Source organism: Pagrus pagrus, assembly GCF_965226575.1.
Source record: "Pagrus pagrus genome assembly, chromosome: 2".
NCBI lineage: Eukaryota > Metazoa > Chordata > Actinopteri > Spariformes > Sparidae > Pagrus > Pagrus pagrus.
The window spans coordinates 29896040-29912657 of record NC_140186.1 but is presented as its reverse complement, the minus strand read 5'-3'; the positions used below and the strand labels follow the sequence as shown (position 1 = coordinate 29912657).

At 41.7% G+C, this 16618-nt stretch overlaps 2 protein-coding genes across 3 annotated transcripts; one reads left to right on the top strand and one right to left on the bottom strand.

The window, feature by feature from the left end:
• Positions 1–221: 221 nt before the first annotated feature.
• exosc9 (exosome component 9) lies at positions 222–5719 on the bottom strand. Its single transcript, XM_084372912.1, has 12 exons — positions 5542–5719; positions 5104–5198; positions 4514–4633; positions 4195–4297; positions 3956–4093; positions 3307–3389; positions 1945–2077; positions 1624–1712; positions 1371–1517; positions 1067–1251; positions 802–880; positions 222–680 (listed from the first exon to the last, which is right to left on the bottom strand). Exons 1-12 carry the CDS (start codon positions 5605–5607, stop codon positions 617–619), a joined length of 1302 nt encoding a protein of 433 aa, XP_084229038.1. The 5' UTR covers positions 5608–5719; the 3' UTR covers positions 222–616.
• Positions 5720–6391: 672 nt separating this feature from the next.
• clgn (calmegin) lies at positions 6392–16551 on the top strand. 2 transcript variants are annotated; one of them, XM_084342306.1, is made up of 15 exons: positions 6392–6600; positions 9431–9694; positions 9850–9923; positions 10113–10171; positions 10538–10679; positions 10852–10933; positions 11140–11332; positions 11484–11673; positions 11837–11950; positions 12049–12205; positions 12763–12978; positions 13146–13262; positions 13366–13513; positions 13641–13801; positions 14891–16551. In XM_084342306.1, exons 2-15 carry the CDS (start codon positions 9431–9433, stop codon positions 14963–14965), a joined length of 1992 nt encoding a protein of 663 aa, XP_084198432.1. In that variant the 5' UTR covers positions 6392–6600; the 3' UTR covers positions 14966–16551. The 2 variants fall into 2 exon arrangements, with proteins under 2 accessions (XP_084198432.1, XP_084198431.1); XM_084342305.1 differs by having other exon boundaries at positions 13635–13801.
• The last annotated feature ends 67 nt before the right edge of the window (positions 16552–16618 follow it).

Here is a 16618-nt window from a genome sequence, read left to right as displayed (position 1 = left end):
TGACTTTTGCCGCGTATGAATACTTCTCAGACATCGTTATTTTGGTTTCAAATGGGTTTTACTGAATGACAGAAGTGACGTATTGGATTATTGTAAATTTCAGAAGTCTCAAGAGTAATTGCAATTCAACAAACAACTTCTGCTTTCTGCAACATGGACACGATTTACAGAGAAATTAATTTTGTGATTGTTTGGATTCAACTATAAAACTTACAAAGACAAACATTTAAATATTTTCTTTTTATTAAGATTTGCTATCACCACCACAGATCACATTTTTACTTACAAACTTATACCACTGTTAACTGAAATGTAAAAGTCTGCTAAATACCCAACAGTGGTTAAGAACATTTTCTTTTATCACACCCATCACTTTTACATCCTTTCACTGTTAAAAAAATATGTTACAAAACTGTTCTCTATACATCTGTAAGCGCAGTCTGTTTTTAAATGGATCCAAATGATTCCAAACAAGAAGTAAACTCCATGTTCACACAGTAAAAATCCAAGCATCTCTGTACTGTCACATCTCTTTGATCCAAACTCTCAGACATGTAGGTGCTCAGCTGTAGATATGCATATCTGTGACTGCAGGGACCTCCAGTGGATCCTGCCTTCATTTCTTCTGCCTTTTCTTTGATGCTGCTGCCCCCTTCTGGTGGGAACTGGGTCCTGTATGTCTGAGAGGACGAAAAGAGATGTAATTTTAAAAGACAATCTTTACCTTTGTGTGAAGGGCAAAAATGTACTTTATTGCTATATAAATGTTCTATACATACAAGAGACAACTGGTGCACCTACTTGGGAGCTTTGTCTGGTGTCTCTGGATGAAGTATGACCACTTCCTCTTCTTCACTGTCAGATATCTCAACCACATCCTCTGCGATTCAAAACCATTTCCCAATTTATGTTTTGAACTTATTTGCAGTAAAACATAATGACAGAATAATGATTACATAACATTTACATCCGATTCTCGTCTTTTGCATCAATTCGAGTAGATAATGACTGGATTTTCATCTTTGGGTGAACTTTTCTTTTAATATTGAAAGAAAAATGTAATAACCTTGTTTGCTCTCCTCTTTTTCATGTTGCTCCACTTCCATCTTTGTTACTTTTACTTCCTGTTCTTCACCACTGTTGTCATTCTCTTCCTCTTCATCCTCCTCTTCCTCGTCCAGTCCCCAGGTGTTCTGCAGCCCCTGCCCAACCTGACCCACACCTGGGACGGGCACCACGGGGGAAGGCACCCTGGTAGGTACGGTTAAGGACCCACAGTGGATTAAATAAGACAAAGTGACAGATAGAAAAGTGGCAAAGACACATTCTCGTGGATGATGCTGCTGTTATTCAGGCTCCGGAAAGGATACGTCTGAGATGGGGCCTCGGCTTTCTGCACGATGTCGTTGGCTCTGTCTGTCACCTCCGTCATCTCCACTGGAGTCTCGTCCATTTTCAGGGCTGTGATTCGCTCCTGAGGCATAGACTCCGCAAAACCACACCTACCACCCGCCTTCCTGGAAAATGTACAAACACGGAGTTCATATACATCTTCTAGAGACAACACCATGAGTTCAAATAGTGGCGAATATAAAAGTGTGGTAATGTGATGATAGTGCTCACCTTGCTTTCTTGTCGTTCTCCAGGGCTTTGCTGATGAGTTCTGTGATTTCAGACACTTTGACGCTGGCTATTTTACTGCATCTCATAACCTTCAGCAACACACACAAAAAGTGATTAACTGATAAACTCCATCCTTTCCCACAGGAATTAGTTCTTGTTATTTTGCTTTGTTAGTTGTGGTTCTATTCAACCTGTGGGTGTTCTGGAGGGCAGCCAGTATGATAGATTGTGAAGCTCTACAGTGCAGCGAGTGATCATTTTTTTGAGATATTTGCTCTTAATGGCTTCAAAACTAAGCAACATTATCTACACTCCATTCACCTGCTCTTTCAGCAACATGATGCCCCCGCTGGACTGGATGGAGCAGATCTCTCTGTGTTTGTTCATGGCGATCATCAGCAGGCCGTCCATCACCCGCTCCTCCCGCTCACAGGGGTCCACCAGCAGGTAGGTTCTGCAGAGCGAACAGAGAGTACAGATGAAGCAGCTTGGCTTCATACCAACAAACACTGTTTAGCCCTTTTCATTTTAAAAGAAACATTTTACATATTTATTTTATTTTGTTTAAGTTTCTGTTTTATAATCATGATTCTTGATTTATGCAGTACCTGTTTTACTTTCCTCTTACTGTGTTTATTGTGATCATTATGCACTATAAGCAAAATCCTAATATGTGGAAAACCTCCTTAGCAACAAAACAACTTCTGATTTTTCTCAGATTTTTTTGGTTGAAGTGGTTTTAGATGTGTTGATTCAACCATATGATCAGTTTTTGAGGATAGTTTGTGGTGTTACAGCATTATACAGACACAAGTTTCAGTTATTTTGTCCACCCCATTTATATCAATGAAAGTAGGCTGAAGAGAAGAGAACAGCTCTCTGTATAATGAATCAAAGTTCAACAGCACCACACACTACATCCTCCTACATGATCAAAGTGCCCCATCAAATACATACAAAATCCATTATCCCATTCAAATCAATCTTCATTTGTATCATCTGATACTGATTCATAAAATCACAAGATCAATCTTTCAATGTGTCTTTTCCTGTGGATGTGTGTCAGAGTCTAAAATTAAGACCCACCAGGTGTCAAATGAGGGTGGGTTTTTTTTCTATTTGACAAGCAGCTCTCCCTCTCTCTTTGTTTTTTCTTTGGTGATACTACTTTTTGCTGTCCTTTACGGATAACTTTTGTCCTCTCTGCGTCGGAGTTCCTACATACACAGCACAGGGACTTCATAGTGCGTTCAAGTGCAATGCACCTTGTAAACTCAGACATCTATACTTGAGTGGCCGTGGGAAAGTTTCTATTTGCTTTCTTATTTTCCTTTGTTGAAACACACAGGCCTACATTACGTCTTACATTACATTCTTGTTCATTCAGTACATAACTGAATTAATTAAAACATTTCTCAACAGGCAGAATTTAACCACAACTTTAATCTAAATCCTAATGTGAATATTAATATTTTTTTAATTAGGGTTCTTTGTACAATTTACAGAATTAGTTCTGTCAGAATTTCTTTTATATACAAGTAAAACTGGTAACTGAAATATCTCTAATTGAATCGAATCGGGAAATCAATAGCAATACCCACCTCTACCACCCAATAAAGATCTAAACGTTTTAGTATTTCGCACAAAAAAAGTTCTGTCCTTCACTTTAATGTGCGTCCTCACCCTTGTTGGAAAAAGGCGAAGCTGACGCTGATGGGCATGTGGTAGATGCTCAGAGGAATGGGGTCCCTCTCCTCTGGACTGTACTAAAGGAGCACAGGCAAAAACACAAAATTACAACCAACACAACATCTAAAAGAAATGAAAACTGTTCAGACGAAAATAGGGCTAGACAATATGAACCAAAGACCATATGTCTGTAGTTTTGGTCTGAATAGATATATCAGATATGTATCTACGTAGTGTCTAGTATGAAGTGGGATAAATGTTCACAAGCACTTTTATTCAAATACACTGTGAACAAATACAATGAAACAATGCAACATCTAACAATATTGATATAAATGGTATTTCTCTCACCCTATATCTCGTTTGAAAATATATCCATTATACCGTTAAAAGTCGGTATACTACCACAGACCCAGTGCAACATAATTAGAACCGGTTTTTGTTTTGTCAATTAAAAAATGTGTTTTCACCTGAATGAAACAATATTAAAGTGGTCAGTTGTAGTTAAGCAGCAAAGTTCCTACATTATATACTCTGTAAGTGTCATCACAGAAACTCACAACGGAGCAGCTTGGTGTTTAAAGCATTTCCCGATAGATTCAGTGAAGCAGAAAACACCACCTGCTGTTTGCTGCTCACTCACCACTGTGACTTCGTCTCCCTGGATGCCGACATCAGGCCGCCTGAAGTGGCACAGAGCGGTGATGGCAGCAATGCTGGCAGCATCCATCAGGTTCCCGTCATGATTCAACATGTGTACGTCCACTCTGATCTGCCACACCTGAGCGCAGACACACACACACACACCATCACCACACTGCAGAAGGGTCTCTTTTTTCTTGTGTGTGTGTGTGTGTGTGTGTGTGTGTGTGTGTGTTCTACCTTTTCTCCAGACACCACACACAGGGACTCGGTATCAATGCACTTGGAGTTCCTCAAGCATCTCTCCAGCTGTCTGTTTAGCTTCACTGACAACTCAGACTGCCTGGAGAGAAAGTAAACCCCACGGATGATTTACACTCGCTGCACAAACAGTTTGACTAAATGAAACACATTTCAGACACAGTCCTGCTCTAATATGTCCCTTAACTCCTTCAGTAATTCACGATGTGATGAGAAATGAACAAGAGGGAATACGTTGCATATTATCTGTCAGATGTATTGGTACAAAAGTACATACAAACGTATACTTCTCTCTCACCTGCCCTGTTCAAACGTTGGTGAGGCCATGGGTGACAGCTCGATGTTGAAGAACATGATTCCCTCGTTGGGTCGACTCTCTTTAGGAGCCACCAGCTCACACGACACCTGGGCCATGACCCTGTAGAGTGCAACACATTCATATTTCATTATCACAAAAAAATACAGCTTATTACGTAATGTCTCGGTGCATTTCATGGGTTTGACTCTGACTCTGCCCAACATCAGTGCCTTGTCTGAGTGGCTTTCCTTCTTTTAACCTCCTCAACCCCACTGACCGACTGAAAGGTCCATCTTCACAAACTGCAGTGTGACGACAAGCATTGGTCATCCCATAAAATTTCATTTCGCTAAGATATGTAAGAAAATAGAAATATTGTCATGCTAAATTCTAGGATAAATATTTATGAAATGATGCACAAGACATCTTGAATTCTTCAGACAGAATGGTGCACGCGTAGAAAAAATACATCTTGGATCTGAATATTTGCAGAAAACACAGTATATGAAGCCCTCAGAGTGAAAAATGTAAAGTTACATAAAGTTAATGAAACATGGGAAGATTTTACATACATCTGTGAACATATTTACCTGGTTTTCCCCAGCTCCACGAAGCAGCATCCATAGTCAGTCCCAAATGTGATCTTCATCTTTCTGTAGTCATAGGTCTGTCGGCCGTCCAGCCGCTGCAGGGGGAGGACAGGTCAAACTCACAAGCACACCACAAAACTACATGTTTAAGAACTACTATGTTCGGGCATGGACAACAATGTCCTCAAAGCACAAATCCACGGACAAAGTTTTTAAATCGTCCACTTAAATACATTGAAACCACTGCATTTACAATGACTGGAGCCTGCCTGACTTCAGTGCTTTTGGTCCATCTTCCGGTTATTGGATGAGAAATATTCTTTATTATGTAATAACTAGAATAAGTTGGCCGTAGCTGTCCAAACACTAACACTAAAGTTTCCTTTAGTCGATTCATTCAGCACAGAGGCTGCACACCATGCTCACAAACCAGCTCACCTTTTTCTCTTCGATGGCTTTGAGCAGAAAGTCCCGCTCACAGTTCGCCAGCGGTGCGTCCTTCATCGTGCGGGCTTTGGAGAGGCTGCAGTTTGAAAGAGTTTAAGATTTTTATTCACAACTGCGGAGCCACTACTCCGACAGGCATGTGGTCACCGTCAATATTTTCCGAACTCTACCCCGGAAGTGTTTACAGCATGCCAAAGTAAAGACGAGGGGGATATATTTTCTTTAGTTGACTTATTTTAAATTATTGTTTAAGAGCCGTACTATTAGCCTATGTTTATGTACCTATTATGAACACAATCTTCATTTGCACTGTGCCCGCGGACCGTTTTTAGTACAGTTTACAGAAAATAAGCTTTTATTTTGTAAGAGTGAGTTTCAGTTGCGTTAACGTACTCATTTTAAGCTCGTAATTTCGGCTTTCAGCAAGTACCAGTATATGGGGAGGATTGTGAATTATGAATACGTATAATGTATTTTTCGCGTTTTTCTTGAAACACTTACAGGATGCATCCTGTGGATAAAATAGTTTTGGGTGGATGTATTTTAGAAGTAAAATGGCAAACTGCCATTTTGTCCTGTGCGTCGTGCATATTTTTTTAAAAACAGACAACATTTCACCACAACAAAATGATACTCGATAATAAGTATCGAAATTACAGTTTAACTGGTGGGATACGTGTTCTAGTCGTTTCAGTAGCAAAGGTTATTCATTTAAAACCTCAGGAACGTCTCAGAAAATCAAGTCAGTATTAATTCTTACGACTGTCAGTGGTACGTGAATGCACCGATCATGCTCTCCTTCTACGCGAAGTGCGCATGCCCATTACCAGTGACACGCTCGCGCTCATCAACCTCGCACCGTTATCCGGGCCAAGCTGTCATATACGTTCCGTCCTCTTCAGCCGACAACCGTGTTATTCCCAACCATACACGGCGGGCCTCGGTATTATTCTCAGAGGGTGAAACGCACTGACCATCCCTCAGTTTTTTTGAAAGCGGAGAAGCAGCTTTTATCGAGGATTTTTCTCTGCAAGCACAAGAAGGCTCAAGGTTTGTTTGTGCGCTCATTCATTCTCTCCATCCCTCCCTGTGCGACATCACTGCTAATTTAGCATGCTAACCGTTGCTATCCACTCATTTCTGCAGTCTGCAAGATATTTCCGGCAACCCTTAACTAAATAAAAACAACCTGTTTGTGATTTAACGACAGGGCATGGTTAATTAAAGGAGTCCTTGTATAAGCTCATTCATTTATGATTTTGTCTTGTGTTATGCTAACGTTTGCTGTTTGTGGTGGCGCGCCGTCCAGCTAGCTAGCTAGCGGAGCAGGTGCTGCAGCCAGAGCCATTCACTAAAAAAAGAGTTTGGACATTGCACAGTTCGGTGGCAGCCATGTTAGCTCCACAACACTGTCCTATGACCTTTTATTTGTACTTCCCAGATCTGCTCAGTTATAAGCTTGTCTTAGGAATAAAATAAGAGCTTCTTGGCAATGTTGGCTGTCAACCAGAGGCTTGTCAGGGATGTTACACCAGTACACTTGAGCTATAACTGTGTTACAAAGGAGGACTGAAGCTTAATGTGAAATAGAATTATGTGATGGAGCTCACATCCAGACAGGATAGCTAGTCAAATTTGTTAGATAAGTTGGAGATTGGCCTGTCCATCTACACACTGTAGCTCATGTGTCTACACTCGGCTGGTAATGGTGAGCTTGTGTTTATGGATGTGAGGTTAAAGTGACTTGTCACAGCCAGTGGTAACTGTTTACAGATACTGTAACCTGACTTCGGCCACAGCCTAATAAATTCTCCAAAGGGGAGACGATATGTTACTGTTGAATCAGGAAAGACGTTATCAAGATGTCACTGCAATTCATTGTTTGTTACATCTGAATGGCCAAAATTGAAATAAATATGTCAGAGAGCGAAACTGAATTTTGCTCGGGTTTATCTAAAATTGATGTACTAACCTTTTCCACCTCCATCTCCTCCATAGAGCTCTACAGTTGACCTAGTTCACTATCTCGGGTGTACGTTAAAGATGTGTCATGTCGGGTGGTAATGCTGAAGGGTATCATGCATTCAACCAGTAAAAGGCTGATCTCATTTTACCCTCGAATTTCATGATGTGCACACTGCTAAAGCAATGGCCACTTCTGTGTAGTGAAAGTAAAGGTAGAAAGATGACCTTCGTCATGTAAATACAGCTGAACATTCATCAAGTACCCTGCCGCTTAGGCAGTTAGTTCTTTTATGGAGAGAAATAAAAGGCACTGCTATGAATGTGACAATTTAATATCTTGATCGGATTCTGTGCAGCAAAAAGAAAAAACAACTAGCTCAAACAAATGTTTGTGTGTGTTCCTACTTCTGAAACCCTCTATGCTAATATATTTTTCAAAATACATTTTTTTTCAGTCCTCTCTTTCTGCATGGGATAGGCCAGGGTTTCTTTCAAAGTTGCATTGTATTCAGACCAAAGGTGCAAATAAATGAGCAGCATCTTGCGATGAGATCGCTCTGAAGATCACCTCCCGTTCATCATCCCTCCCTCATGCTTATCAGAATCCTTTTGATCCTGCTGCGCTCTGATGTTAGCAAATAGAACAACAGCAGTATGGGAATCAAAGTTAATTAGGAATTAATGAAAGCGTGCCGCTGTGCCGTCTGCAGTGATGCTTTTCAATTCCTGCTGCTCACAACAAGAGCGAGCAGGTGTGGCCTGATCAATAAGAGGTCAATGAAGCTATTGTTTGGTGTTACACATATCTGAATTGCATCATTAGTCAGCAGAGTATCACTTGAGGTTTCAAACGCATATAAAGACACACACAAAGATTCTAATCTGGAGTATTTGCTGTAAAACTGCAACAATTACTCGCTTAAGCGATTTGTTGACTAGAATAAAAAATAAATCATCAAGTATTTTGATAATCGAATAATCGTTTCAGTCATGACATCTGCCAAGAAGATATGTTTTCAACCAAGTCCGTCTATTTTAATAAAGGTAATAATTTCCCGGAAACTTGGACGGAGGATGGATGGACTTGGATCTTGATTTAAAAAATCAGGGGGGAAATAATTAAAGAATAATAAATGAAGAGTCTTTGGGTTTTGGACTGTGGGTTTGACAAAGAAAGTCACTTTTGGTTCTTGGAGAATGTGATGAGCATTTTTTCTTTTCTTTTTTTTTTACATTTTATAGACTAATCGATTAATCGAGAAATTCAATAAGCAGAATAATCAATAATGACAATAGTTAGTTGTCATTATTGGGTTAGTTTCAACCCGAGTTTGCTGCTACAAATTTGGACTAGTAGGGAAGTACGAGAAAGAGGACATGTTGTAAATCCAAAGAGGTTAGCTGTATGTGACAGATTTGAAAGCACAGATAAAGACAGGCTCTGTCCTGAGGATTTATCTGGTGGGGATGCATTACAGCAGAGAAGGGACAGGCGAAAGTTTTTATGAAAACAGTGCAAAAAACGTAATATAAGGATGCAATGTGAGGACACAGGACCTTAATCAAGTAGCAGTGTGTACTAATGTGACCTCAATCTCTTTTGTTTTTTCTCTCTAACTCAACCTCTCATTCCTCTTTCCTTTTACGTACTTGTGTTCGCTATTTATATCATTGATCCCCCCCCCCCCCCCGGCGTTCGCACACACACACGCGCGGGCACACACACCATTGCTGTCCATAAATAACTATCCATCTATCTCTCTCACACCTGCCTCCTCTTACCCTCCCCCATCCTCCCATACCACGCCTTCCTCACTGTGCTGCTCACACCACACTCATCTCTGACGCCCTTATCTCACACTCTGTTCCCCCTCCTGCTATCACCACACCCCCGTCCTCATTGTGCCCTCTACAGATGAAGCTGGACAGGGGTTGGATGTGGCGCGTGCTGCTCCTGTCCTCCCTGGCTGTGGCGGCTGTGGCGGCCCAGGACAACCAGTTGGAGGTGGATCTTTCCGACATGGATGAAGATATGGGTTTGGACGAGGAGGAATTAAAGGTGCTGATGGCAGAAGAGGAGGAAGAGGAGGAGGAGGCAACAGTGATGGATGACGACCACTCTGATGAGGCAGACACAGCAAGTGGGAAGGCTGGAACAGATGCAGATGTCTCCTTCCAGGTCAGGAATGGGTCATAGGTCAAGTAAAGGTTACATGTGAAACCAAAGTATCAAAGCTAGTAAATTACATTAAATATTTTCTTGAAAGTTCTGGATAAAGGGCAAACTATCCTGTATACTGTATCAACGACTAATTTCTGTTTTTTGTCCCCCAGGTTACATACAAGACTCCTGTCCCCACTGGAGACGTCCACTTTGCAGAAACGTTTGACGATGGAACACTGGACAGGTATAGCCTAAAAAATTTACCACCAAGTGCTGCTAAAAAGAAAGTGCAGCGTAAATGTTTGATGCATGCTGGGATACATGAGCCTGCAAGGGTACTGAGTGACCAGGATAAACTGACACCATCAGTGGTTGTTGTCTGTGTTTGTGGATGTTTATCTTTTCGTGAGTTTTATGATGTTGATGTTCACAGATGGCAGCTGTCAAAGACAGTGAAGGGGGATGCAGATGATGAAATCGCCAAATATGATGGTTTGTTGCTTTATTTCTCTTTCTGCTAATCCTGACGTGCGTGTGAGAGCAACAACTTGCTGTTGTCAACTTTTTCTTCCACAGACTGACCTTTTTTCATGAATGATGCAAATAAGAAATATATTTACAAGGTCGCATATTAATAGTTTAATTCCTGTTAATTATGATGTCACATCGCCTCAGCTCGAGACACTAAAACAGTGTTTGTGATGTTCTGTTGACTGCACTAAAGCTGTCTCAAGCTCTGAGACCCTGCACACACACACAAACCCAAAATATTATCATAAGTCATAGCAGTGTAAACCATGACCCTGAAAGAGAACTCAGGTTGTTGAATGTCCGCCCCTCTCCTCTCTCTGGCTTTAGGTAAGTGGTCTGTGGAACAGCTGAAGGAGAACAAAGTTCCAGGAGACCAGGGTCTGGTGCTCAAGTCCCGGGCCAAACACCATGCGATCGCAGCAATGTTGGACAAACCCTTCGTCTTCCAGGATGAACCTCTGGTCTTACAGTGAGTTCAAACTTGCACATATACACCCATGTTTCTGTTCATGAGCCAGAAAGGTTAGTGGGTGTATAAGTTAGTGACTAAAATCTGTTATTTGCATGCTACAGTTAACAAAACCATGTATAATGAATGTGACCAAGACTTGTTTCATTGTTTCGGTGTGATCTGGTTGCAGGTATGAGGTGAATTTCCAGGAAGGCATCGACTGTGGTGGAGCGTACATCAAACTGCTTACAGACACTGAAGATCTCAATCTGGTTGGTTTACATGTTGTCATTCCACATTACAATGTGTCTGTTTGACATATGTTACAGTACATACAGTGTCTTCGTTAGTATTGGTGGACACAGAATCCAAAACCTCCTGAGTATTCCTCCTCTGTCTTGAGTATGTGTGGTAGAACTGGGTAAATGTTGTCTGCCTTTAAACTAAACAGACGTACTCCATTTACTCTGCACTGTAGGAGCAATTCCAGGATCGTACACCCTACACCATCATGTTTGGACCAGACAAGTGTGGTGAGGACTACAAGCTGCACTTCATCTTCCGCCACCAGAATCCTCTCAACAAAGACTTGGAGGAGAAGCACGCCAAGAGGCCCGATGTCGACCTCAAGAAGTTCTACACTGACAAGAAGACTCACCTCTACACTTTGGGTACAGTTTGGAAAGAGAATGTGGAAAAATAATGTGTTTTTATGTGTATCTAAAATGTGTCTCATGCACCACACAGAAGCAAAACTTCAATTTGACATACCAGCATATATGTCTGTGTTTTTTTCAAATGTACATTTGTCCTTGTTTTCAGTCCTAAATCCGGACAACAGCTACGAAATGTTCATAGACCAATCCAGCGTGAGCCGTGGCAATCTGCTTTATAATGTGGTTCCTCCAGTCAACCCGCCCAAAGAGATAGATGATCCAAATGATTCCAAGCCGGACGACTGGGATGAGAAGGCCAAGATTCCTGACCCTGAGGCTGTCAAGCCCGATGACTGGTGATACAATGCCCATACTAGATTTTGTCACAGATGGGACATATTTAAATGTCAGGGCCTCAGTGACCTCATCATCAATAACAAATATGGACGTGTGTGTGTGTGTGTGTGTGTGTGTCTGTGTGTGTGTCTGTGTGTGTGTCTGTGTGTGTCTGTGTCTCAGGGATGAAGATGCTCCAGCAAAAATTGAGGACCCTGACGCTCTGAAGCCAGAGGGCTGGCTGGACGATGAAGCAGAGTTTGTCCCCGACCCGAACGCTGAGAAACCAGAAGACTGGTAAATAAAATCATTCATCACTCAAACAAGCTGCATGTGAAAATTCCAGTATTTACAGTGAGGAAATGATCAGCCTGACTGCTCTTCTCTGTGTGCAGGGATGAGGAGATGGATGGAGAGTGGGAAGCCCCACAGATTCCTAACCCAGCCTGTGAGACAGCTCCTGGCTGTGGGGAGTGGAAGCGTCCCAGGATCAACAATCCTCAGTACAAGGGCAAGTGGAAAGCCCCTCTGGTGGACAATCCCAACTATCAGGTAACTATAACTAGGCTAAACACATGCTACAAAATACCTACTACACTACTACCACATACTATTACTACTACGTAATTATTTTATTAGTGGCAACATTTGTGACGCTGTTTTCAGCTGTTACGCTCCGAGCCGTTGGAACAGCCTTCCAGAGCAGGAAATATCGATATTTTTATACGTACTGACTTTCTGTAGTGTTGTTTGTTTTATGGTTTGAGTGTTTATAGTTATTTGCTTAGTAATTTTTTAAACCATGTAATTTTAATTATAATAAATAATTAGATTATAATCTAATAACTATACTAATCAGATTATAATATATATCTTTATTATTTATTCTATTATATATTATAAACATGTGACACATTATTATTAATATATATTTTATTTTATAAAAACTTGAATAATTATAAAGATTTTTATGTTTAGTATTTCCTAATTATATTTTTGTTATTTTTATTGCTTGTATTGTTTATTTTTTATCTTTTATTATTTTCAATACCCATATTTTATTGCTGTCACCATCTTCTGATGTCTTCTTTCCAATTGTTTCTCCCAAGGGAGTCTGGAAGCCGCGTAAGATCAGCAACCCGGAGTATTTTGAGGACCTGCAGCCATTCAGGATGGCACCTTTCAAGGCCCTTGGCTTGGAGTTGTGGTCCATGACCTCAGACATCTACTTTGACAACTTCATTATCACCTCTCACAAGGAGGTGGCTGACCGCTGGGCCTCTGACAGCTGGGGGCTCAAGAAACTGGTAGCCAGCGCTAACGAGGTCAGTGTGATGCTTTGTAAGGGCAATGAGAACATAGAGCAGCAACATAACAGCACTTACATTGTCACTACATGCGTTTAATTGACCACAGGGCTGTCTGAGTCTGTGAGGGAAAGACTCACTAAAGCTCACTATTTGTTCTCTGGTCCCCTGTCTTTCCTCACCAGCCGGGGATTTTCGCTCAGCTGATGTTGGCAGCAGAGGAACGACCGTGGCTCTGGGTGATCTACATACTGACAGTCGGCCTGCCTGTAGGACTGACTGTGCTCTTCTGCTGGCCCAAGGTACTGTGCACCTATTGAGTTTGTTTATTGTATGATTTCTGCAGAGGCAAACCAGAAAACCTTCTAAACCTGACTGTGATCCCATATCCTGTTTGTGTCCTAGAAATCAGAGGACGACTACGTGTACAAGAAGGTGGATGTCCCCCGAGCTGATGTAGAAGAGGAGGAAGAGGAGGATGAAGAAGAGGAGGAGGCAGCAGCAGATAAGGAAGACAAAGCAGCTGAGGCTACAGAGGGAGCAGCAACTGCAGGTTAGAGGGTCAAACACAGGCCATCGCACGCTGCTCTGCTGGTGCTGTATTGTACTTTTACTGCTACATTGTTCTACAGTCGTATTCTTTGTCCTCACCTTTACTCTCCCTCTCTCAAAAGCCACAGAAGAAGCTGAGGAGGAAGAGGAGGAGGAGGAGGAGGAAGAGGAGGAGGAGGAGGAAGAAGAGGAGGATGGAGTTGATGAGGGAGGTGACAATCTAGAGGGGGAAGAGGAGGAAGAGGAAGAAGAGGAAAGCAAAGCTCCTGAGAGAACATTAGAAGATGAGGTTGGTGTCTGTGACCTACACAGCAGCATGAGCCCCTGTGCACAGATCCACTGCAGTGTTGCCAGATAGGAATGTTAAACTATTATACCAGAGGCTTGAAATGATCGTATTTTGGGGAGAATGATATCATATCCACGAGAACAAATATGTGGGAATCTGTAATTTTACAGAACACATATTTACATTAAAACCCTGGGCTTACTGGTGCGTTCAGAACAACTCTTGAACACACCGGACCTTAGTGAGAAAGTTCGAGCTCCACCTCCACGTCGTCCTAAATGAGTGTTGAGCGGTGGGAGAGTGAATGACGGCTGCGAATCACATTCAGCATCACAGCCTACAATAAGCATGATTGGCTGGAAAGAGGTCATATGAGACCTAGGAACCATATTTTGCTATCCTGATCATGTCAGGAAGTGAATTAAAACCAGACAGGATAGACTAAGATCAGCTACTAATGTAAGCATTAGAAAATGGTCAGAGTCTTTGGGTTTTGGACTGTTGGTTGGGCAAGAAAAACAACTTGAAGACGTCTCATTTTTCATAAAAGACTAAACAAATCATTAAAATTGATCATGAAAATGATCATTAATTGAAGTCCTTATATGGTACACATACTGTATATTCTATCAATTTATGAGCAAAGAAATTCTAACACCATGATATTCCTAGAAGATATTTCCCCAACATGTGGACCATGACAGCCGTTAGAGCAGCTGTTATAAGTCACTCTGTCTGTTAGAGTCAGTCTGTAAGTCGCAAAAGTGTGAACTGGCAGCCATACTTGTTTTTACACACAAGGTTTTTTCCTCATGCTTACCTCTGAGGCTCTGAGCACAGACACCGAGAACATCATGTTTTTGTATTTAAAAACAAAGGTCACAGCTTATCATGAATTGATGCTGAGGTTTCCACCCATATACATCTGTCACATTTCAACAGTATCTGTGTCAGTATTGGTGACAGGGAGAGCAGTCACTTTTAAGAATGATCATGTATTCCACTCTACTTGGCACTGAAAATTTCTTTTGAGTGATTTAAATTTAGCATTTTTCTTGTTTGTAATTTCATTTCAATTCTGTCCTGCAGCCGAAGGAGGGAGGAGACGTCGCTGAAGAGAGCCACAAACAAGCTGTGAGAAAGAGGAGGGTACGGAAAGACTGAGGAGGTGAACCCCACGCCTGTTGTCTCCTTTCTCCCCCGATGGCGGAGGAGGTGGAAGGGCTGTCTCTGCTGCTGCTCCCCCAACTCCGAGCAGAGCGGCATGTATTTCCTCCAGACCACCTGGTAGCCTGCAGTCACCCCGGCTGCCCCATCCATCTCTCCTCCATGCCTCGGCTTCACCCATCACAGGTCCACAGTCTCCCAAACCACATCTCTGTATCCCCCCTTTGCCTCGTCTCGCTCTCCCTCCTGTCTGCTCATTGAACTATCAGTTGAATCCCCTGGAGATTTTGTGCATTTTGCTGTTTTTCCTCCTCCACCCTGAGCTTCCACACTCTTCATCCTTCTTCTCTTCTCTAAGCCATTGCTGTCGAAATGCCTGTCAGCCTAAAAAAGCAGCCTCTTCCACCTCTGTTCCTGTTCACCCCGTCTCTGCTGTCAGTCTCAATATATGCCATCATACAACTACGATTTTAAAAGAAGTTGGGATGCTGTGGCTCTTCTCACTTCGCGTGTTGCAGGTATTAAACTCATGGTAACTATATAAATGACTACATTAAATATCTTGTCTTTGTACAGTATTGAACATAAGTCGAGAAGGATTTGCAAATGATTACAGTTTTTATATACACAGCGTCCCAAGTTTTTTGAATTGAGTTTGTAGGTCCACCAGTGTGTCTCCTCTGAGAGTGAAGGCAGCAGAGAGCATGTGCACTGCTGTTGACTCCAGATGTTCATTAGAGCATATCACGGGCTACATCTCTGAACTTGTTTTAGAGAACATGTTCGAGGACACAGTTTGAAGTCCCTTCCTTGTTTGAAATGGTTCGGTTTTCATGAACAGGCCAGCTGGAGAGGACACCAGGCTGCAAGGACAGGCTGTTGGAGATGTTCCTGTAGTGTCAGGACATTTCAGTTGATTAAGCCGTCTCAGCTTAGGTTTAAAAGTTTACCTCTTTAAAAATATGGGATGGATGTCCAGTTTAGATTTTAGGTAGTTTGTAAGGAGCATCAGTTACTTCTATGTGTGTTTTTTACTAAGTTATAGCAGTTTAAGAATTGAGGATTAGCACTGAGAACCCCATTTATCGGTTTGTTTTGAATTTATTTTATGCCAGTATGAATGAAATCTTAATGCAGTGTTTTGAGTGACTTGAGGCTGTTTTCTCCAATATATGTCACTGATGTGCTTCTTCTGAGCCTAGGTAAAGTTAACTCTGACTGTCAGTGCTTTCAGAAAAAAATAGTTGATTTTAAATGCCTTGGCCACCAGTCGTCAGCGAGACAGTTTAAATATGTGGGTTTCTGCAGCTGGATATTAAACCTGTGAAAAGTGTCTCATGCAGTCAGTACACAGCACTGCTTCCCCAGAATATATCTAGACTAGCTGGAGTTCACAATCCAAGATTGTTGCCTGGGGAAGACGCTGAAGCTAATTTATTTGTTTTATATTATTGTTTCAAGCTTTTGTAGTTCATGCTCTTGCCAGATGCTGGCAGGTATCCCTGTTTACATTTGTTTGCAAATTGTACATTGCTCTTGAAAGTAAAATTATTTAATAAAAAACACAAGTCTGATCAAATGCAGCACATCATTTCCTTCATTTTGATTCCTTTCTCCTGTTCTTTGACAGATGTAAGGTGCAGGTGACAA

What these genes read in the sequence shown, in the direction of transcription:
- exosc9 (XM_084372912.1), bottom strand. Translation starts at nt 5,607, where the DNA reads ATGAAGGACGCACCGCTGGCGAACTGTGAGCGGGACTTTCTGCTCAAA. An exon ending in AAAAGAGGAGAGCAAACAAG is followed by an intron (nt 881 to 1,066) that starts GTTATTACATTT and finishes TTTGAATCGCAG; the next exon opens with AGGATGTGGTTGAGATATCT. An exon ending in ACACCAGACAAAGCTCCCAA is followed by an intron (nt 681 to 801) that starts GTAGGTGCACCA and finishes TCGTCCTCTCAG; the next exon opens with ACATACAGGACCCAGTTCCC.
- clgn (XM_084342305.1), top strand. Translation starts at nt 9,431, where the DNA reads ATGAAGCTGGACAGGGGTTGGATGTGGCGCGTGCTGCTCCTGTCCTCC. An exon ending in ACACTGAAGATCTCAATCTG is followed by an intron (nt 10,934 to 11,139) that starts GTTGGTTTACAT and finishes TCTGCACTGTAG; the next exon opens with GAGCAATTCCAGGATCGTAC. An exon ending in AGAGGGAGCAGCAACTGCAG is followed by an intron (nt 13,514 to 13,634) that starts GTTAGAGGGTCA and finishes CTCTCTCAAAAG; the next exon opens with CCACAGAAGAAGCTGAGGAG.